This window comes from Homalodisca vitripennis, chromosome 2 (genome assembly GCF_021130785.1).
Source record: "Homalodisca vitripennis isolate AUS2020 chromosome 2, UT_GWSS_2.1, whole genome shotgun sequence".
Lineage (NCBI taxonomy): Eukaryota > Metazoa > Arthropoda > Insecta > Hemiptera > Cicadellidae > Homalodisca > Homalodisca vitripennis.
The window spans coordinates 37,158,428-37,182,704 of NC_060208.1; the positions used below are offsets into that span (position 1 = coordinate 37,158,428).

Below are 24,277 nucleotides of genomic sequence, written 5' to 3' on the forward strand. Positions count from 1 at the left end.
GATATCATAATTACTATCTTACGTTGGCTACAAATATAAAGAATGTTATAAAATCAACCTTAGTTGTTTTTTTTGACAGAAGTATGGTTCTCAAAACTCCGTGTGTACATATTCTCTCGATCGAGACAACAAAGCAAGCTCAATCGTGGCATCGGAGATATAACTAATTTAATCTAAAATTTATTATATTAAAAAAAAAAATTTACTAAGTAATATAAGGACTTCGGTTCTTAAGATTTGCGTGCGAAGCCGTGGGTAACAGCTAGATAGAGGCAGGAATATGGTACATACCTTCATAATACGCCCAAGAGGCTCACGATGGAACGACTATCAATTATCTCAGCAATGTTTAGAATGTGATAGAAAAAGAATAAGTGAATATAGTGTACTGTTTTCAACGGGAAATTGCGTGCGAAGCCGCGGGCAACTTTTGCAAAAAATTATTGAAATGCGCAGCAAAGCGCGCCGGGCCCGCTAGTATATATATAAAAATGAATGTTTGTATGTTTGTCCTTTATGGAATCGTGAACTATTGGACCGATCATGATGAAAATTTGTACGTATATGTATTTTTCCACGGAGAAGGTTTATAAGCTATGCCCATCCCTTTCCCGATTCAGGATTCCGCCCCACTGGTTACAGAAATACCCATAAGAAATGCATTGCAGCAAACATATGTTAACGTCTTTTCAAATTTTTAATCAGCTGTTCTTTGTAAACATATATTACACTTATAGTTTTAAAGCATAGAGTAAGCTTAAGAGAAACGACAAATTTTGTTTAAACTGTTTTTGCAATCACTGTTAAACATAGACTTTACTATCCAGATAATACAATTCAAATTTGACGTAAAAATTCACCTTTAACTGCAATATTTATTTAATATAAACCATGCTCATGCTTGATCAGAAGAGTAATGCAGATATCATAATTACTATCTTACGTTGGCTACAAATATAAAGAATGTTATAAAATCAACCTTAGTTGTTTTTTTTGACAGAAGTATGGTTCTCAAAACTCCGTGTGTACATATTCTCTCGATCGAGACAACAAAGCAAGCTCAATCGTGGCATCGGAGATATAACTAATTTAATCTAAAATTTATTATAGTAAAAAAAAAATTTACTAAGTAATATAAGGACTTCGGTTCTTAAGATTTGCGTGCGAAGCCGCGGGCAACTTTTGCAAAAAATTATTGAAATGCGCAGCAAAGCGCGCCGGGCCCGCTAGTTACTTATAAACCATAAATTTATAAATTTTGATATAGTACAAGCTTTAGAAACTATTTTATATTTTGCTGAATGAAAATTTTTCGCAAAATTTTTGAATAATGGCAAAATTTAACTTTTTTTACTTTTCAAAAAATAATTTATGGTAATTATTTCATTACTACTGTATATTCTATTTTATTCTAAGTAATAAAATATGCAAAATAACATGTATTCATAGATAAATGTATTTGAAAAACTTGTTTTACCAAAGTTTTACGTGTACACCCGATTTTCAGAATTTATACGCATCGCTGCTTTTTGTTCTATAGCTTTATGATGCTTTCATAAATGTGTATAATGTTTATGTTTTTTCTGAAACTAGATAAAATGTGACACAGAATGGCTATCTCACTTATAAATATTTCTCACTATAACTTCATTTGCTAGGTATGGTCCCCCCTAAATTTAAGAAATATTTTTCGTAAATTTTATATTTGATTAAAAAAAGTGTTTATTAGAAAATGTTTGATGGTTAATTTTACAATATAGTGCAATTCTACGTTTAATTCTGAACACAAAAATATATACTCTTATTTATATTGCTTTTATTTTATATTTTTAATAATTTTTTTAAAAAAACCTTGCGCGAAGCTCCAAAACAGCCCGACACTACAGGATGAAATGACCGCCAGTTCTAGGGTTAAATGTTCTACAAATCTGTTTAAGAAAAAAATGACCTTTATTTAACATTTATGGAAGTAATCTTACGTTAAACACAAAAATGTGTTATTTCTTTGCACCAATTCTTGTGTTTTACGTAATATATCTCTGAAAGTATTGCATTTACAGCTCTGGGACGAATTTTAATAAATTTTTCAGATATAAAAACATAAAAAACAATCGTATTTGTATCTTTGTAACTACCTTTACCATTTTTATACGGCCTGACTTCACCAAGGGTTCTGAAATCCGGGCGAAATCTTTCGCTAGGCGTAACTCGCTAACGAAGCGTTTCCGGGCAAATGGTTATATGAACTTTTTTACTTGTTTTTAGCTATAGAATAAGCTCCCGAGAGATTGCCGTTTAGTTTTGAATCACCCTGTATATATCTGTATATTATGTGAGGTTGAGTGGTAGAGAGGGCTAAATAGCCCTAACTCCGCCTCTTGAATAAAGGCATATTTCATTTCATTTCATTTCATAACGAAGACGCGGTGTTACATTTTGGAATTGTTTAATTTAAAAATTCATACATTTAAAATCTTGACATTAGGATTTTAAATAAAGTGTAATTCAATTGATACAAAGTTTGTCGGATTAATTTTTGTAATTTCAATAAACTAAGGCTAAGATTCACAGCTACGAATATGGTGTTAGATTTTCATAGTGGTAGTTCCTTTTATGATGATTTTTGGTACTTTTTTATCTATTCTAAGTGAACTGTAATATCTAAAACTTATACTTTGTAAACAGGTTCCATTAATAACTACGATAAACTGTATACCATGCTCGGAAAATTTTAATCTTGAAAGAAATTATAATTTTCCATTGAGAAATATCTATGTTTATCGCCTATCCGACTATTGAGGCCATTCATCGACAATGGCATAAGTCCCTATCTATGTAGCCCAACTTTCTCAAAGATGGCTAATCTAGAACCTTTAGATTGCGTTCCACCCTTTAGCGTTTAAAGGCACATTAGAAAAACAAATACTAAATCACTCATGTGCACATGATTGATTAAATAAGTAAGAATACTGGATCGTAAATTTGTTCGGATATATCTATTTCCTTGTAGTAAACAAGCCCTTATGATTCATCGGATATATTATTTAGGTATATTTTATGCTGAATTTCATAAAACTTACACACTGAAACTTACGCCACTAAAGCACTTGGTTCCGTAAGAGCATCAAGATGTACATTAAACTACCTCTGAAACAAAGCTGCCTCTCAATCAGAGTCCTGATTTTAGGACTTCTCGACTCCGAGAGCTCTTAGCCTCTACGGCATCTCGGGCTCTCGGAGCTCTAAGCCTGGCCTACCGAACCTCTAGGCCACTAGGAAGTCCTCCACCTTCGGCAGCACCAGGGCTCTAGCAAAGACCAGCTCCAGACAACTCCCCTCCTTCGCCAGTTCTTACCATAGGAGAGCTCTCGGTCTCTATAACCTAAAGGCTTTTAACTACTCCAAGTTATTGGGAACTCTCACTCTCTAGAACCTGTTTAAACATTCATCTAATCAATTGTCTTGATATATATATCTAATCAAAAATATTTTTGAAAAAATTAGGTGCGTAACGGTTTTTGCCCAACACATCCGTCCCAATATCTTAAATAGCGGAAAATAGTCATCCTACGATATCATTTATTTTAGGAGCCTACTGATTTTGATGAAACACGATCCATCAGATAGGTGTTTAGAGTAATTGTACATGTAATAGATTTGGTCTTCGGACACCCTACTGTCACAAAATGTGCTGAAAAATATGGTCAACGTTTACTATATAATAATTCGTGCAAATATTTGTTACAATATATCCATCTGCAAGATGTGTATATTGTTTTAGTTACGAGCCTCCAGCTCCCTGGTTCTAAAACCGATTATGAGCAATTGCTTGTCCTGTAGAACATTTAGTAAATTTTGGGTGCAATCCATCCACCTGCCAGGCAATTTTTAAGTGCCCGCCGCCATTTATTTTGAGGAGTGTTTATTATGCCATTAAAAAGGGCATACATGATATTCAATTGGAAAACCGGTGTAAAGCCGCAGGTAACAGAAAGTTAGAACAACAATTATATTTAGTAATAATTTCCTCATTTTGAAACAGTAGAAGAATATTAAAGAGGGAGATGAATAAAGACATATTTATCGGCCTCATTAATATTTCCCTGGTGGTTCAAAATGAGGAAAGTATCACTAAAAATAATTGTTGTTTTAAAACTTAAAACTAATTAATTTCAATACATTTGGATTAAAACTCAACATTATAGAGTCCATTTGTTATATAAGGAATTTAAAGTAGTTAAAATACTTCAGCTTTGTATTAAAAACTTTTAAAATACATTAAAATTAATAAGTATCACATATTCTAAAGGAAATTCAATATAGTTATAGTACAAGAATAAAAAAGTCGCAGAGTAAGTTTCAGCTTTGCGTTCACTAATTCTTATCTCACCGTGTTATCATTTAAAATATTGCGCGTAAGGTGGTAGCATATATTATGGGTGACAGAGGCAGACGGTGACAGCATAGACAACGGGTGGTAGAGGCAGACTGTGACAAAATAGACTATGGGTGGTAGAGGCAGTCAATGACAGCATAGACTGTGTGTGGCAGAGGCAGTCGGTGACAGCATAGACTATGTGTGGCGGAGGCAGTCTGTGACAGCATAGAATATGGATGGCAGAGGCAGACAGTGACAGCATAGACTTTGGGTGGCAGAGGCAGACGGCAACATCATAGACTATGTGTGGCAGAGGCAGTCGGTGAGAGCATAGACTATGGGTGGCAGAGGCAGACGGCAACATCATAGACAACGGGTGGTAGAGGCATTCGGTGACAGCATAGACTATGGGTGGCAGAGGCAGACGGTGGCAGCATAGACTATGGGTGGCAGAGGCAGACGGTGGCAGCATAGACTATGGGTGGCAGAGGCAGTCGGTGACCGTATCGATGTTTACAAGCGCTGGGTGGGGTAGTGGCTACGACGCCGTATCCAGGGACGTCAGTAAGGCTGATAAGACTATTAAATACCTGATTTTCAATGACCACGTTGGAATAAAGCAAGGAGTCTATTCCTAAATGAAGAATTCAAATACCTAAATATTTTTCCGTTAACACCACCACTACTTGGACAAATATTCATTATGGACTTTTATGATCCTCCGCAATGATATAATACATAATTCTTAAGTACTTCTTATTTAAATTGTAAACTATTTGTTGTAATTAATTATGGAGTCTTTCATATTAGAACGTTAGATTTGGTTCTTGATAGGAATAGTGTCTTTACATCAGTGTGTGTAATTAAGATTTATCTTAATTTTAATACTTAAAAGGTCTATGATTAAGGCGTAATAGTTATAATAAACTAATGTTTCAATGAAACTAATGTTTTCAAGAATTTGTAGAGAGTATTATGTTCTAATTATTTTGAAAATTTTTAATTATATAACACATGTAAGTATAATTTCGTTTGCATTTATATAAAATTCCTAGCACAAAACCTTAGTTACGTAATAAGTCATTACTTTCAGTGTGTGATAGCTAACACCGTTATGGAAGTAATAATGAGTATACATTTAATAAATTGATTAGTTGAAAGAAGAAACATGTAGTAGAAACGTGATTTACGGGGAGAAACTAGTGTAAGAGTTGAAAAGAACCAAGAAGCGAAGAGCGCAAGGTGAACTGCTATTTAGGGTGTCATAACTTCTCTACAAAGTCCTGTTTTGACACAAATAGCAAAGGTTATGTCTTAATCTTGGTAGTTTAACCTCAATACTGATCTTACACAACATTTTCTAAGCTGGTCGTAAATACAGTTTTGAAATATGATTTGCTCTGTTTGTTGCACAGTGTTCCTGACAGTGGATTGCAATTGCACGGTTTATTTGAACGGTTGAAAGGAAAATAAAGACTCTTACTAAGAAGCTCTTAAGTAATTGTTGTAAACATAAAGTTTTACTACTTACATAGAACTCTCACCATCTGGTCTTTGCAGATATTATATATTTGGATGTTGCTGTTAAGGGATTTACGCATTGCCAAACAAGCACATGAAGCTTATTGGGCTCTTGCCATAGGAACCGGAATGAAGAAGAGTAAAATAATAAGCGGAACTGTCTGATTACTGTGATAAGTGAAATATAACAATTATATAATTAGAAAAATCTTAGCTCTACCCTTGAGAAGTTTCTAAACAATAATAATAGCTATGGGTACAGCTATACATATGAGAAAATAGGTCTAGTCGTATTATTTCCTTTAAAATTCTTCAAGACCTTTACCTTCACTAGAGGGACTTAAAATGATCTTCACTTGAGAGTTAGGTTCACACTCAGTGTGACAGTTCCAGCTACGAGAAACATAGGTCTTGTCTTACTACTTTATTTAATATTCCTGAAGATTCTAACTTTCACTAGAGAGAATCATAATAATTACTTAGGAGTAAGTTTCACACTCAGTTAGCAGTTTCAGAAATGATAAACATAGGTCTTATTATTATCTGCTTCATCTTCCCTCAAGACCCTCACCTTCACTAGAGGGAATCAGACTGATCTTCACTTGCGAGTAAGATTAACACTCAGTGTGTCTGCTTAAAGAATGAGAATACTTTAGAAATAATGAGAAGACACAATAAGTTTCGTAAAATAATATGAAGCCTGATTGACAAAGTGACAGACAACTGTTTGTGTAACAGAGGAGTGTAGGGAGCTAGGATTTTCTTGGAGTGTTGATATTAGCAAGTCTACAGCAATGGGCCATCCAGCCTTTATAATATAAGTATGGGATAAGCAATATGAAAGCAGAGCTTATTTGTGATTTATCATCACTTTTTGCTTTTTTTATCCGGGGCTGTTGTTTTAGGCAGTGAATGCTCAAGAAAAATCTGTTTACAGTAATTATAAGTGATTTTACATGAAACTAAAAAACAGTAAATTCAAGATGAATAGTTCCAGAATACAAGTTCAATTATACATATCAACGTGCATGGCAGTTGCATTTCATGTGTGAGAAAAATTGAGAAATCTATTATTCCTCGTTATATCTAAATACAATTACCCTGATTGAAGGGACTGAATATATATGTTGACTATAAATTATACAATGGCTGCAAACCAAATAATGAGCTCTAATTTCTTTAGGTCGTAATAGGTTTTTAATTCCTCTCAGCAAGACTTCGAAAGTCAAGACTGTACAATATTCCTATGAACTCAACTGAACTAGTATTATTAAAATTTCCTTTAGGAATTATTATATAGTCTTCGGGGGATTATTACACTGTGAAGATAATATCATTCTTTGGCAAATTGACGGATTGGCTGAATCTAAAATTTATGAATTAGACGATATGTCTGGTTGAACATCAAATAAAACGTCTTGATGAGTGAACATTACAAGACAACAAAGAACTCGATTATAACCCTCATCTCGTAGATGAAGCCGTTTCGTTCCCGGGTTAAATTAAAGAAAAGAGGTCAACAAATAGTGTTTTCTTACACCGAGTTAAGAACGTGATAATATTATTCTATTGTGGAAAAGGAAGGCGGACAAAACCAGCAAAATAGTCTCTCATTTGGATAATTTTTACAAGAAAAACTCTTTTAATTTTGTAATGAACCATAAATATTCCTAAATTAAAATGACAAAATAAATTTAATTTAAGTTATAAATGGTCAAGTTTGCAAATAATTCAAGAGAAGCATAAGTAAATATATTACAGGTTTGAAAGTATTCGAATGTATTGGGTAAAGTGATATAAAGATATAAAGTGCAATATTAATGTATTTAATGACCGGACAAGTGAATCCCAAACCAAATATGAATATTAAAATACTGACGCTGAACATTATGAAATTAAAATATACCATTATGCAAGTCACTAAAATTGAACTAAAACTACTCTAAGCTAAACTAAGCTACCTAACATAACCTAATTTATAGAAACACTTTATAAATAGACGTTGGAAATTTGTTGCGGTTTTTCCCAAGCCATAGTAAATACAAAGCCTAGGATTACAATATTCGGCAGATACTACTTGATTAACACTGGAAAACTGCTCTACGGTGTAATTATGTGTGGTAGACGGAACTTACTCGAAGGTGTCTGGGTCGGTGGCCACTCGACATATGACTCCCCGGTTCATGTTACATTTGCCGGTCACAGGGTCTGGGGGAGCCATGGTGATGTAAGGGGGTTCCTCCAAGAAAGTGATCTTCAGATGGAACTTCTCCGGTACTCCCTGTGGAGGCGTATGGGAGTTGCCTGGCCAAACAATGTCCTTGATATCCAGACCTTCCGTCACCCATGATTTCCACACCCCGATCTACAGACATATGAGTTACAGCTTCATTCGTAATAGTGTACAGCTTATAGTGTAATTAGTGGAACATATATATGAGAAACGTGGCATTACTAACAATACAATACGTTTATGCCCAAATTAAAAAAATAGTAAATCATGGTTTGTACGTTATTAAATAACTTTAAAAAAATATCACATATAAGATGTACACACCCAGCAAAAATATTTACGTTTGTAATTAAATCTTTATTGAAATTAAATTAAACTATTCGAATGTTTACAGTTTAATGAATATTAAGAATCGTGTGTGACAGATGGGGATGAATAAGAAAAATAGATGGCGTCAACATTTTGAAAAGAAATATTAAACGTAGTATCTGTTATCTACCATTTAAAGAGCCAAATACAATTCCCTAAACCAACAAAGAGTCTCGCTGCTGGCTTGTCTGTAGCCAACAAAGAATTCCTCCATCTGCAGGAAACTCCATAAATAAAAGAGTAATCCAAGTAAATGGATTAGGTAATGTATTGGAAAACCAATAACATTAATGTGATGTGATTGTATTCATTGCTGTTTGGACCATAGTTTAGAAAGATAATGGAGGTTAACTAAAAAGTCCTATATGATACATAAGGGAATTACAAGGTTCATCAAAACCATCTTTAAACTTCGTACGAATTAAAAGGTTTTAACTAATTTAGATATTTACAATATTTTTACGTACAAAACGTTTGTGTGTTTCGAAGTAACCTTTTTAATAATAAAAGGGAGACTAAATCTAAAACCAACTGGTTACCATTTTTTATTAATATAAAAATCACACGAATTAAACTTACGGGAAAGTTTTATAAATGGTTTTGATATTATAACGTTATAATACTAATTTAACGCACGTTCTTAAAAAGTAATGATTTCGGTGGTTAAAATTAAAAAAAGAATATTTATTTATCTTCTGAAAATGGCTAACACACGTGTTTTATTTTAGTTTACTTAAAAAAAAACATTTTTTCACTATGTAAGAAATGAACAATTAGTCATTTAGTAAAAAGGCCTCGCTGTTGGGTTTTATTACTTACGTAATAATATATACAAAAAACACTGGTATTATCACAATTAATTATTATTATATAAAACTGCAAGATTAAACAATATATCTCAGGCGAAAGAGCATTAATAAATAGTCCTTTTTTCTAAAAAATCAGGGTTGCGATGATATTTCTCGTAATATAACAGTTTGGATTATTAAATTATCCCAAATACTACAACAATCTATGCATACAATTAAATTACTGCACATAAATAGTAAGTAATTTACACGCATGGAAAGAAAACATGTTTTACAGTGTCAGATACTTAAATAAAGCCCTTTATATTTCTCGCTCGTTCCATAAGAAGTAAATTGAAGTGATTATAATGTGAAGGTAGACCCTGGGGAATTCCCAAGCTAGTTAGTGTCAAGCAGCGACTCTGCGGCATGTTTCAACTCAAGTATCAGGTATCAAGTCTTGTTAACGCTTCTGCCTCGTTATAACATTTTAATGATCAAGTTGCTCACATCGACATTACACGCCGTTAACGCCAATGCTGAATAATTCAATTTCATTTGGTTAGTGTTACCAATTGGGGCCTGTAGTGTTTTTAAAAATTTGGTTGAAAATTGTATTATTATTTCTTTATACTTTTATTAATCATGTTTAAGAACTACCACTTTGGATATTACTAGGTTCTTTCTTGTGTCACAACTCACAGTGCATGTGATGATCGTGTGTATAGGATGCATACAACGCTTACATGATCTTAGCACTCGGCGTTTTAGTTCAGGAAATTAAATATACAGCTGAGAGAGGCGTTTTAAAGATTTTATATATATCAAAGAAGTGGTTTATGTATGGTTTTTATAAACGGTGTTAGTAAATGTTCTCAGCCAACTTCAAACGTTACATAACGACTTAATTATAAATATTTGTTTGAAATCATAAAGAACCCTGAACTATAATTTCTATACTGAACTATAAAAAGGTTGCTTTTACAAAAATACGCAAAATTTTAAATATCAATACATGTTCCATTTTGTTCAAATATGTTTGTGTTTTTACTTAGTAAGTAACCCATCAGAGTCTCTACTTTTAATATTGGTATAAATATAAAAAAATCAATACTGAAAATAAACAAGCGAATTTCTTTAATAAAACATAATTTTATTATATGAATACAAACAAAATAATTAACGAGTACAATTATTCATCTATGATCTTTGGATATGTATACCAAGGCCGTAATTGTAGGAATGGGTGAGAAAAACTAGTAACGTTTGCCTACGAATTGGGCATGATTTCCTATAGTATTCATATTAAAATCTATAGAACACATCAAACGCAAACTCCCGACCACACTAACCTCCTCCCAGACGAGCTGCTTGCTAACTCCCGGTCTCAGGTTCATGATCTTAAGCTCTGCGGACTTGAGGACTCCATCCGCTGTGAACTCTACTCTGGGCTCTCCTTTCACCTGGTCGCCCTCCACGGTCACGTTCCTCAAGTACCTGAGGAGTAAGTATAAATGATTCAGGCAGATGTGCTATTGATGTTGTACATATGATACATCGAGCTTTTAGTGAATCCAAAATATTCCAAGTAAATATTGTGTGAATGACTTTTAAGGTGGTGCAATTGATTTTAGGGTTGGACAGTACTTTCCGGAATATAAAACTATTTTGGTGACTCCAAATTAAATTACTAACATTTGAAAAAAGGACATTCAGGAACAAAAAATTGGATGAAGATAGATACATAAAAATAGCATAGCGTGCACTTTAGTAACAGAACCAGTAGTGCAGTCATTGAAGCATTATTGGTCCGAATTTTTTTACTGTGAACCGAACAATTTTGGAATTAGGTCCATCTTACCCTTAACTTCAAAAGTGAAAATGATTTGAACTCCGCAACCACCCTGGGGGTGGTTGCCAACCCCTTCTCGGGGGTGAATTGTTTTTTCTTCTAAATAACCTCGGATATCGATAGAAGGCCTAATTTTAAGCAAAATATCATCTATACAGTTTTTCGAAAAATCCAATAATTTTCAAGTTATTGGCAATTTAAAATTCGCATTTTTTCACGTTTTTCATCTGTTTTTTGCAAATATCTCCAAAAATATACGTTTTATTGAAAATATTATAAATAACAAAATTGTAGCAGGTAAATAAATAAACAATTTGGGTTTTTATAAAGTATTCTAAGTGCAATATTAAGCTAGATATTAAAGATCAAAGCAGTTTTTTATTGTGTCTGAAATTTAATCGATGTGGTCAATGCCATCTAGCGGCGAGCAGATGCATTTTAGGCATTCTAATAAAAAAGTGTTTTGTAGTGCTTGAAATAAGCTTTAAAATGAGCACTATTAAAAGTCTTTTTGCACGTAAAATAAGTGAGCTGTATTGCAAATAAGAGGAGCATCTAATGTTTTTTCTTTTAAATCAATGGGTTTCATAAGTGCCATTTCCACCAAAATTAAAACTAATCGTATTCCGCCTAGAACTAACTTTATTATGAAGATTTTGATAGATTTTATCAGTTTGGGTGCTTCAGGATACATATTTTTCAAAAAAAGTCACGATTAAAAAACATTCAAATTAAAAAGAAAACCATCTTTTTTCATAATATCTCCAAAATGACGACATATACGTATAAAAGTGTAAGAATGAAAAATTTAGGTATTTTTCTGCCAAAAAAAAATTTGGGTTTTTTTTTTTTTCTGTCAAACAAAAATTGACGGAGATATGATTGTTTAAAGAGCGCGTGGCAGCGCAATCACAGCCTCTCTTAAGCCCTTTAACCCTTCACCGTTTGAGAAAAAGGTTTTTTTACTACATATTGCAATGAAGGATGTTGTAGCTCTCTTAATTACCTTTACAATGGTTTTTTATAAATTGTGATAGCATGAATATTGAAGGAGTTATGGTCCAAAAACTTATCATATTTTTTTTCTACTTAGTAACTGAAAATTTCGGAGTGTGAATATCTGGAGCAATGTGAAAGTACGCAGTATAATAGAGACCCAAAACTATTGTAATGTGTACATATATACATAATATGGCTCACATATTTTTGAAACGTAGGCATGAATACATACCAACGTTCTTATATGTATATATAACACATTTGAGTGAATTTTATATAATTTGTAAATAATTTATTCAATAAATGGTAATTTTTTACTCTAAATTAAATTATTTTAAATATATAATCATATATTTACTGTTTTAATTTAGGGGTGGTTTTAAGGGTAGAAAAGCTTAAGAATATGATAATCATTTTGAGAGTGTGGAATAATATTTAAATCCTTTTTATTTTACAAAAATTTTTTTAAATTTTTTATCAAGGGGTAGTTTTCAAGGGTTGAAAGGGGGTTAAAAATTTGATAATTATTATAGAGAATATAAAATATTACTTATTCTATACTTACATCTTTTTATGTCATACCAAAGTATTTTTTGTGATTTTTTTCAATTTAGGGGTTGTTTGCAAAGGTTGTAAGATTTTCAAGGGGTTGAAAATGATTTTAATATGAGGTAATTGTGTTAGAAAACACTTTACAATTTCACCACTTACTATTATACATGTTTTCTAGCGATAAAATGGCTCAATTTCAATTTTCCCATTAAGGGGTTGTTTACACCCCTTAAAAATAATAGGCGGAGTTCAGATCATTTTCACTTTTGAAATTAAGGGTAAGATGAGCCTAATTCCAAAATTTCATGCAAATCGGTTTACAGTAACAAAATTCGGAGGTAAGACCGTATTTTTCGCTTCAATGACTGCACTACAGGGAGTTACGTGTTTTTATATTCATAAAAAAACTAATTTAGTTGGGGAGAAATATTTAGTAAGTTTCACGTTATGAAAATTGTATACATGTCATTTTATTAAATTTATATTTAATTAAATATATAGTTTCCTCAAATAATAAATTAATAAAGAAACGTTTAAATTGGCCTGCAATTTTACGCACAGTATTATTATTTTAAAGACCTATAAAAAACTAACTATCCACATAAAATTGATTGAAGTTCTTTAAAATTATACTGATGAGGAAATATGGAAAACGTATAATATAGTGTGAAAATGATACGACTAAGGTATTGTCCAATTATACTGACTAATATAAAACTTAAATTTTTAAAAGAAGAACAATTAATTTTCGTTATGGTGTTTAGGCCCTTGATATTATTTAAGGATCCTTTGAAATGGAATATTTATTATGATGAAAAAATGCAGTTAACAAACCAAGTGACTTTGTCACCAATTAAGGCGAGGTAGAAGGATGCCACACCACACCGCTTTTAGACCTTTTGCATGAAAATTTAAAGTTAAAGTGTAATTTTGTTCTTACAATATCGTGTGGATAAGCAGAGAGTCGGATAGAAAAGATATATTCCAACTTCTCGAATGTTGGTTTAGCTAACACTCAGACAATCGCCTACGTCTTTCGAAAACGTATTAGTTTCCTGCAGTATTTAATGGAATAAAAGCTCATGGACATTTGGTCTTAAATACGTTGTAGAATAATCCAAATTGCAATATTGCGAATTCTGTCCACACTAAAACGAGCTGAATATTTTTAAAGGGGATATTGAAGTGCAATTGCAGATCGTATTATATTATTTTCATAGAAAAAAAATAGGAATGACAAGGGTTGATGATATCATAAGTGATTATTCGAAAAAACTTACCCTCATATAATTCGTAAAGGGGGGTTATGTGATATTACTAACTATATCCTCATATCCCCTCCTAACTATGGCTGCCAAATTTATTTCAGGTTCTAGAGTAGTCCGTATGGCTGCCTAGATCCGATGCGGAGATAAAAACGGTTAGCTTCAACATTGAATGTCGAGACAGATTCCCTTAATGACTGGTTATGTCGATAATTGGTCTCCTCCTTATTCAACAAAGGCTGTCCATTTGTCATTGTCAATGACACTGTTGGTGCTGTTGTACCAACCCTAAGAATTGAAACATTCTTCATCAGTGCTAGAAAACACTATAGTCTAATTAGTACCGATAGGAATACAACCCAATAAACAGCAATACTGAATATAATAAGTACTAGGATGGAATAACGACAAAAGAGCTTTGCAGAAACATTCCCAAATACTTTGATCGGTTTTGCATTTTTATTCGTTACGCATATTATATATGTAAATGTTAATACTCAGCTAACATAACTTTACTTATGAATTTTGTATTTTTCAATATGGGGTAACTATTAGAGAAAAGTGCAATCTAAAACTATGTACGAAGACATATTTTTAAAATTGTATAGTCTGAACAGAATTAGACTCAGATTGCTTTTTTTGTTACTCAAAACACTGCTCAAAACAGAATATGAATCTTTGGGTAATAAACAGAGACGATAACACCTTCGATCATTGGGACGGCTTTCGAGACAAAGGAAACTTTTCATTATTGTGGCTGAAATAACAGACCTGTAAAAGCGATCCCCAGTTTTCCAACGAGCATCGCCTACGCCTTCACAAGACAACTGGGTGTTGAGGGAGTGGTTGGCGTTGCGGGGGGTCGTTGACGTAGTCGTCCACCCCGTAGGCGTACACCTTGATGGCAGTTGTTATCTCATTCACCAAGCGGTCGCTGGACGTGTCAAAGTGGACCCCTTCAATCAGAGAGTGACATGCGTCAGATCATGGTGAAAACAATGACATATACCTCGCTAAAACCACTCACTATACTTCAGCTTTGAAATCTGATTTGTTAGAGCTCGATTACTACTTTTGTAGTGTAGTCAGAAAATAAGGCGAGAGAGAGAGAACTGTTCAATATTAATAAATTGGTCTCACTTTGGACTAGTTTCACTCTTGCCATCCAAGAGTATAAGAGCGGTACAGTATTAGGTAAATCTAGACATATCTGGTATGATAAAGGCATTTCTAACATCATCCACTGTTTTATTAATATAGTATTTGTATCTTGGATTTTAAGATAAGCTGATAATCTAAATTTCGTATATTTTTTTATTTAGCAATGCCATTCTAGAAATTATATCAGATAGAAAAAATGCACAAGTATAAACTTAATAGTTTAAACAGAAATACTAAAAGATACAATAAAACAACGGTTAAATATAATATACCAATTTTAATACTTCCTACGCTGAGCATAATATTTGAGCGTTTAACTCACAATAGACTTAATGAATTTTTCCACGAAAACCTTTCACCAACACTTACTCAATTTGGTTTTCTTCAAAACAGTTCAACCACTTATGCAATCGATGTATTTCTAAGGCTGCACTCTCATCTCTTGATGCAGGCAGAAGAACTGCTGACCCTTTTTGTGATCTTGCCCGTGCTTTTGATACTATTCAGCGTTTTTTTTGGAGAATATGGGGCTTCATGGTGTCAGAGGTATGCCTCTTGAGGGGTTTCGTTCTTATCTTTCAGGTTTATAACAGTATTCAAATAAGAGTTCCGGTAAGCTAGGCAGGGTATTACAACAAGAGTGCGCTGAAGTGAAATATTGTCACTGAATTTTATTTGAGTTCATTCTATTATACTTTCTTTTTACTCTTTGAATAAATTCTTACTTATTAAAATCTCATACGATTGTCATAGTTTGTTTACAAATTTATTCATTGAGTTATGACGGACAGAAATGTTTATTTTCCAGCCCTTCGCAAAAGTTCAGCCAATAAAGTGGTCTTGTTAAATGTAATATAATAGTAGTGACATCATTATATTATATTAGTGGGATCGTTATTTTCCTTTTAAAGTAAAATGAAATGGACTTTTGTCACAATCAGGGTAGTGAAAAAATCAAACAGGGCATAGAAACCCCCTGAGAATTCCACCTGATGCGCGGAATTCAGTATTTTACAGGCGTTAAATGCAACAAGGCATGACAGGTGACCTGTTGATATAAAAGGTCCGTCTTATTAGACCTGGTGACGGGCATTTCAACAACTTTACTTAAGTTTTTCAAATGCAATTGTAATTGTGGTATTGCTATTTGGCTCTGAACAAACTCATTTTAAAAGAAGTGTGTAATTTTGTCTCGTGTGCTTAATGGTAATTTTTAATTTTTAGCATGTTTTCGTCTTTTATCTAAAATGCTAGAGTTTATACATATATATATATTTATTTATTTGCTCGTGTAAAAGATAAATATACTGCACTAATAAAAGATAAAGAGGTACATAAAATGTTTTACTTGAAAACCTTCTATTTTTTGACTGCCGTCTTGACAAAACAGTTTTAAATTATTGCTAATTATTGGTCCTTCAGTTTGTTTGAATTAAAGAGCTATAAACAGCTGTTTCCAGCTGCGCTAAATCCCTCAGCTTCTTGGAGTTTTTGATTATCCATTTATTATCGGAGCCATTTATCCGTCTGGATTTGCTTTCTACAGCAATTGTTTGACCCTAATGATTAGGTGGACCCAAGCATGGAATAATTAGGTATTAGACACAATTTAAAATAAAAATATTTAACACCAATAGGAACTAAATTTTCAAAGTTAATGCTAGTTAACCTGTTTTTACTTGCGTATGCATTATTAATTTTTGAATAAAAAACGTTATTAGGGTAAACGTATTATTAATTTTATCTAAACAACCAAGACACTAATGATATGGAGCTTTGGTCTTAATAGGTCCAGAAATAAATAAAAACTACAAAAAACGCCCGATAACTTCCATGCTCAGTTCACTTTAACTTGCACCAACAAGAAGCTGTGAGGTTTTTAGTTCGACGTCAGCCGCTAAGTTCTACAATGAAAAAGGGTAAAGTGCAGGGTCAGTGCTATTTTCCACATGCATTCATATAAAGACGGGTCATGCGATCTGTGCACGTGGGCCGGCCAGCCGCCAAATGGTCGAGAAGGGCGTTTTTTTCCAAGTACATTGGGCTGTCCTTTAGTTCATCTCTCGGTATTTCTCGTGACCTGAGGTAAAAACTGAATGATTTATTCAGTAGTGTTGAGGTTATAAAAAGGTATTCCGATAATTCAGTTCTTTTAAAACAATCACAAAATGACAGCGCGTAGGTGAGGGTCAATATTTCGTAGATGTGTAGTACATCCTTGGCCGCGCGCTCAGATCTCTTTTTTTTGTTCTCCCACGACAAGAAGCTTAGGAATTTCACCTAGTCCTATAGGGACCTTTGCGTTGCTTCCTTAGTAACAATATATTCTGGATGAGCAAGGTAGTGGATAGGGGTCGCCTCCTGTCCTCGACAAGATTCATGAGGAAAAATTTAGGGTACTAATCTCAAGTCATATTCCCTGAACCCATAAAGAATGGAAAGCCAGTTCTGAATCAGCCTCTCCAGTCAAAGCAGGCAGGGAGTGGAACACCCTTATGTCTAGGCTAACAAGAAACTTTGACTCTAAGGGAACGAACCCCACCCGCAGTAGACTAAACCTATCGAATCACCCTTGCGCTCCAGAATCTCCATATTTGCGGTTAGTTATGTGCCGCTCCTAGACATCCATTAGGTTGACCAGATTTAAGCGACACATAGGTTTTTTGGTATAAGATTCAATGTGGGTTCAATTGGAAGGTATAAACTAGTCAGAAGTGAATATTCTAGGGACTCTCTCAGATCCATTGACTCTTCTGTAAGAAAGACATTGCTAATTGATTATGGAAAGAAGCAGGTGGCTGTCTGCAAGGCCGTACTCAATTTTGGCGAGCCTCGGAAAGTTTTAGACCGAACCCGACATGTACTGCCACAGCGTCCCCGTCCACACCGCTTCACCCTCCCTCCGCACCAACCCACTGACATCCTATTATTTTGTTAATATTAAGATTTAGTAGTGAGTTACAGTTATTAGGTTGAGGTATATCGTCCGTCAACGTGGTCCCTTCAAATAGCCCGGTAATGTTGTCCGAAAGAGCCTATCTAAGTATGGACAAGGTTGTCCTGCTTTCCCCAGTAAGGCCTGTTTTATTCCGTATTACTTACAGAAAAGCTAAATACTGACGTGTTTATTGTTTTACTTAACAAGAACAAAGTTAAACTTCCACCCCTTTTTTAAGTTTTTTCTTATAATTTGTTAAAAGACCTCATTTAAAAAAATAGTTAATATGAATCCAAAGTATCAGTATGGGTATTATATTATAATTTCGTAATCTTTTATGTTTTTAGTAATTAGAAAGATCTCAAAATGTCTTAATAAATGGAAATAAAAGAAGCGAGGATCAGAATCAGAGTGTGATGATAACTCTAAGCCGTGTAATCCACTCTTTAAACCTATAATACAATTTATCCTTATTCCCAGTAGGACGTGGATAGGTATTACCGGAGCAGCACATCGGTTTATTCAAGGACATCATTGATTGTATGGTGTTACTGATGTTATAAGGCCATTTAAGAGCCTATTTTAAAATAGTTTCTAGTTGAATTTATATATTTTCTAAGAAATAATCGCTTTTATATTAATTTATACAAATTTTTCTACACAACTAATATAAATTCTCACATGACCTGTTACTACGAAACAAATTCAAATATTTAACTATTAAAAAATATTAATATGATTGGTAGTTAAAAATTATCAACCTTTCCCTATACTCTGCAATTATATTAACTTGCTTATTAGAGCACTTATATCTTTACAGTTTTTATAAACATTATTTTACAAAATAAATAGAAGAAATACAAGCATCCATTAGACTATCGGAGATGTACAAATAACACAAGAAGAGAGAGCGAAGACGTTGTTAATATTCACAACAGCGCTGGAACGTCATGTTTATCTCAATTTAAACACTATTGGTAATCCAATTATTTTCCAATCTAACTTTGCTGTAGTACTCTCCGCCACGTTTTTCCGATTTATAGAGAAATTTAGTATTACACTGGTTGGGTTTATAGCTATTTTTATTCTTAAAACAGCTGTTATAGTAGTTAAATAATTTTTTGTAGTTATTTGTGTAAGAAATCACTTTTAATCAAGAAATATTTCAGCTCTTATAAGAAAAAGAAATAAAATACTTTCTTTGCTTTAAAGAATACATTGCTACTGAAAATTTTTAATTGGGACAGAAGTACTACAAGAGAGTTTTACAACTCATCGGAACTCACTATTTACAAACCCATGTGTTCTTTTAAAGTGAGATAAATTTACTCAACTAAATTGTGTGTACTTATCTACCATTCTTGGAAAATATATTTAAACAATCAAAATATTGTTAAAATAGTATTTAAAAATTACCAATGTTGTGCTATATTAGATCTTAGATAAAATATATTCTGTAATACTTCACGTCGCCATTAATATAGTTTAATATAAGTAATTAATTAATAGTAATAATTAATATAGCGGCTGAGAGACTGAGTTTCATAATTCAATTGATTGGTTGAAAATCCCAATACGATCTGACTACCAAGAAGTATTAACTGGGAATTCATTCCCTTCTTGGAATTGTCGTCCGTCGCAGCCATTTTAAACTACCATTGGTTCTAAAATATCCTAACATTCCCCAAGCCTATCCAACCTGACTTCAAAATTCGTGTTAATATACAAAATCCTCACTTTTTTTCGTGTCTTGATGTACTGTTACTGGTAACCTTGTGAAGCCACCTTATCTGTAATAATCCAACATTTTAAAATTCGTGAAAAGCTACGTGAAAAATTTAACGTACTTATACTCTACCCATTCGTCCCACTCAACATACATTTCCACATGGCACATATTTTAACATCTAAGTGGGTTTGGTATTCTACAACCGGTGCTTACTAAAGCCCTGTCATAATTGAGATATGACTGTTGAGATACTTATACTGTACAGTTGAACACAAAAAAATCACATATTTACCGAGCATGCCGACCGGGAACTGGTACGGTGTCTGGAGGTTTTCGATGACACTCTGGGTGACGACCCAGACGTAGTTCTCCCCGGTGATCTTGTAGTCCCGGGCGGCGGACAGAATGTGGGTAGCCTCTTCTCTAGTGGAATAGAGCAGCATTACTCGGGACTCTGAGTTTACCAACTCCAACAGGTCCGAGGGCTTCGTAACCAGCACCGTGTTCAGAATGGTAAACCTGCAAATCATGCAGTGAGTTAGGGATTACTTTATTAGTCGGTGCAGTAGCAATCTTTCTTAAGTTTAAGTTAATACATTAATATTTCTTATGGTATAGTAGTTTTGAACTTTTTTTAGAAACAGAAGATATGCATAACCAATCCGTGAGGAATTTCAGGCATTTAGTATTAGTATTTAGGGGAATGTCATAATAATTCCTAAATAGATTCAATGAAAAGCGCTTGATTATATGAAAATGACACTTTAGGAGCAAACACCATTCATAGAAGCAGTTGCATGATTATTATTTATAGAACGCCTCATTTTCAGTATATCTATTTCCCTAAAATTTAATCTCTTTAAGTCATAAAACATTAAAAGCTATTTGAATTTGTATTGGTTTGTTATTGTAGTAAATATGTTGTTGTTAATGCCATCTGAGCAAGTAGATAGGATTCTTTGAAGCTATTCTACATGTGCTATAATTGTCAAGTAGAATCTTTGTTTAACATAAATTGTTATAATATGCCTCGACATGTTGCATTAAATATCTATAATTATTCTTTGTGAAGTAATATAATATATTTTAAACAGGTATTATTATGAACTAAAACACCTATCCCAAACAAAGGAAACATTGCACCTTTGCCACGTTAACGTACTATCTTATTATTTTTGGCACCAACATGTTTTAATAATACTTTTATAATAGAACAAAGAAGAAACAAATTGTAATGGAAGGCGCTATTCACTAAGTTGTACGACATATTTGTGATTTTATCAGGTTAGTATGAATTTTTGGTTTTTTGTAGAATGAACATTGCAGGATTTGAATGGAATACGTAGGTCCATATAATGCTGATAGTTATCCATATTAAATAACTGTAATTGAATGCAATACGTTTGATGAAATATGTAGAAATTTCAAACAGAACAAAAATATTAAATTATTCGTTTTTAGTAAGAAGTAGCAATTTGAATTTTCGTTATGATTCGGGGATTGTATTGCTACTCTGCGAATGCTAAATGTTGCAGAGTTACCATCTTATGAATATGGATGATACTAGCCGGTTAGTGTTGACTTTGAGATCGTTGTCAAGATCAAGCATAACTGTTTATCTGCATGAATTCTGCTTTTAGTAACAGTGAATGCAGTATGCTTCACTCCATTCACAAGTTACTAACAAACTGTTGATGGTTTGCTTATGTTTTAAGTACTACAAAATTTATACGAATGTAAAAAGGTATGATTGTAAAACTAATGTATAAAAACGAAAATTGAATAAGCGTATATGTAACAAGTTATGCTTTGGGTCTCTGGTTAACATATACGACAATTCCTCCGGGCTACGCCCCACTGGTCTCTAAAGTTGCGAAAAATAACATTTTGGTACCTAAAGTGGATCACATGTTCCGTGTACACATTATTCTATGACAGCACAACCATGTGCCTAATGAAGTTTACTATTGAAAATGTTTTACATTTATAGTTTCGAAAGCATAGAGTAAACTTGATTGTAACAATACTCCTTATTTCTACCTTTTTTGCAACCAATGTTGATCACAGAGTAAGAAAATATCCATAGAAGAATAATAAAAATATTAAAATATATATAAATATATTTTTATAAAATATAAAAAGTATTAAAATATACTTAAGCCATCCTAGTTGTCTTTTGGAATAAGTAAGCTTGTACACGTATATTCTTGATCATTAAAAGGTAAAATCATCTACAAGACATGAAATACCATAGTATTAGTTTTGCTTGTTGCTACGATTAAGAAAATTTGTCAAAACGTGTATATTTGTGGTCATTGTAGTTTATTCCAAATAGTATTTTTAGTCACATACATGATATTGCCTTGTTTTCCCGATCTAGGAAAAGTAATATAAATAGCCAGGTCTGAAAAGCTTAATTCTGTTAACAAATAACTAAGATGGGCTTTACAACAATCTTTTAAAGTATAGTTAATTAGATATAGATAATAACTTTATATTTTATGCTTGCATTACAGTACTGACCAACCACCGTATACTAACCATTTACTAAAATGCACAGTAAAGTATATATTTACTGAATCTTTAATTTCTTTTCTGTTTTATTTTCTTATTTTTGTGCTTTAAATTGGTAGCAAAAAAGGTTTAAATAAGAAGTGTTATTACTATCAAGCATACTCCATACTTTTAACTGTATAATAATAACAAACTGAAAACAGTGTTTAAATTAATTTCAGTCCAGTTTCACTGTCTTAAAAAATGTTTACACGGAACAGGTGATTAAATGTTGAAACAGGTTATTTCAGTCTATACTATAATATGTACAAACATTTTTTCAATTTACCTGATTTTTTCCGTCAAATGTTACGGTAATTTAGTTATTTTGATATTTAGACTGGACACGCATCCAAAAATGAGGAATAAATACAACCTGTACAGATATTGTTGAGTTATAAATGCTGTAGCAACCCCGATTTTGTTTTATGTGTACAGATAAAAAAACTCGATTTTCACAAGAGCGATATCTAAAATACTAACACACTGGGCTCCTCTGTTATGTTAGACTGAGAACCAGAGCAGATGTTCAGAATATAAAGCAAATATTTCTTTTTTACCTCTTCTAAAGCTTTTACTTGGGAGGTAGAGATCACAAGTTTTTACATTACGGTGCTCGGTTTAAAATTGGATGTGAGTTGTAGCGACTAATATTTATGCTAGAAAGGTTAGAACAATTCCAAAACTGTATAAGTTTGTTGCACAAACTTAGAGTATTTACGGAAGTGTTAACAATGTTTCAAATAAAAATAAATTAAAAAAATGAAACGCTGATTTTTAAATATTTATAAGGCACCATTTATTTTAAAACATTTCGATTATTTCACGATGTATTGAAGTGAATATAATAAAGGTACAATAATTAAAATCTGTTGTGCAATATATTAAAAGTCCATAAAATTGGTTAAATTTAATAAATGAGTTAATGAAATTTCATTAAGTGTTTTAAAGGGATAATAGGGTTATGAACATCTGCCATTGTTATATTTTACAAGATGTATAACACAACGTTTCGAGGATTGAAATCTATTCTCTTCGACAGGTGAGAAGACAATAAGTACGTAAAGTTAGAACGTGGCAATCGACTGTCACTAAAATATTAAAGGAATTAAACATACCCAAAAACTGTTTGGAGCTCGGCCAGGAAAAAATGAACCCAAGCGTTTTTCAGAATTGAAGTCACGTGCAGGTAAAGTCAAGAGCACAATCACAGGGCACACCAGCACAGGAAAAAGTGTAATAGTTCGGGTATGTTTAATCCCTTTTCTTTATTTTCTTTCTTTTTTAAGATACCACACATTTTAGCCTGTATACATTAATTATCTTCCCACCTAAGCAGGAGAATAGTGAAGGAAACATCATTTTTTCCGGACATTTGCCATCGTTCAGTGAAACAAGAAATCAGTAACACTACCTTTCGAGATCTGCAATCTGATCTCTTCTTCAGGTTTATTTCCTTCACAATCCTTCCATCGTCAAAAATAACCTTCAAACAAAGAAGGAGAATAGATTTCAATCTTTGAAATATTGTGTTACACATTTTGAAACATATAACGATGACAAATGTCCGTGATCTTATTATCCTTTTAAACTCCATCGATAATAAGAAGCAAATAATAGTTTAACAACAAATAATAGTTAACAAATAAGTTTTCCATTTTTCTTACGCGAGCATTGTCTTTACAACAAAAGATTAAAAATAAGGGTTAAGCTGCTACTGTTATATGAAAATAAAAATTTTTAATCTCTGTGGTTTATTTCAAAACGTTGAATTAAAAAAAAATATATACGGAGGTATGTATAATTTATATTTGATGTATTTAAATTAATACATAATAATTAATTTAAATGAATACATAATAATTAATTACAGAATTTATTCGTGTTGCGTCGGCGTTCAGAACCGGATTCTGTTGGACAAATATGCCTATATTTTCCA

The 24,277-nt window shown here is 32.8% G+C and overlaps 1 protein-coding gene across 1 annotated transcript in view; it reads right to left on the bottom strand.

Annotated features, from left to right (window-relative positions):
* The window catches only part of LOC124355589 (glutamate receptor ionotropic, NMDA 2B-like), a 74,222-nt gene that overhangs the window by 40,119 nt on the left and 9,826 nt on the right, over positions 1-24,277 (bottom strand). The window contains 5 exon segments of the mRNA XM_046806750.1: positions 8,035-8,264; positions 10,642-10,786; positions 14,729-14,817; positions 14,819-14,913; positions 20,078-20,304. Of these exon segments, the coding sequence (XP_046662706.1) occupies positions 8,035-8,264; positions 10,642-10,786; positions 14,729-14,817; positions 14,819-14,913; positions 20,078-20,304 (786 nt within the window).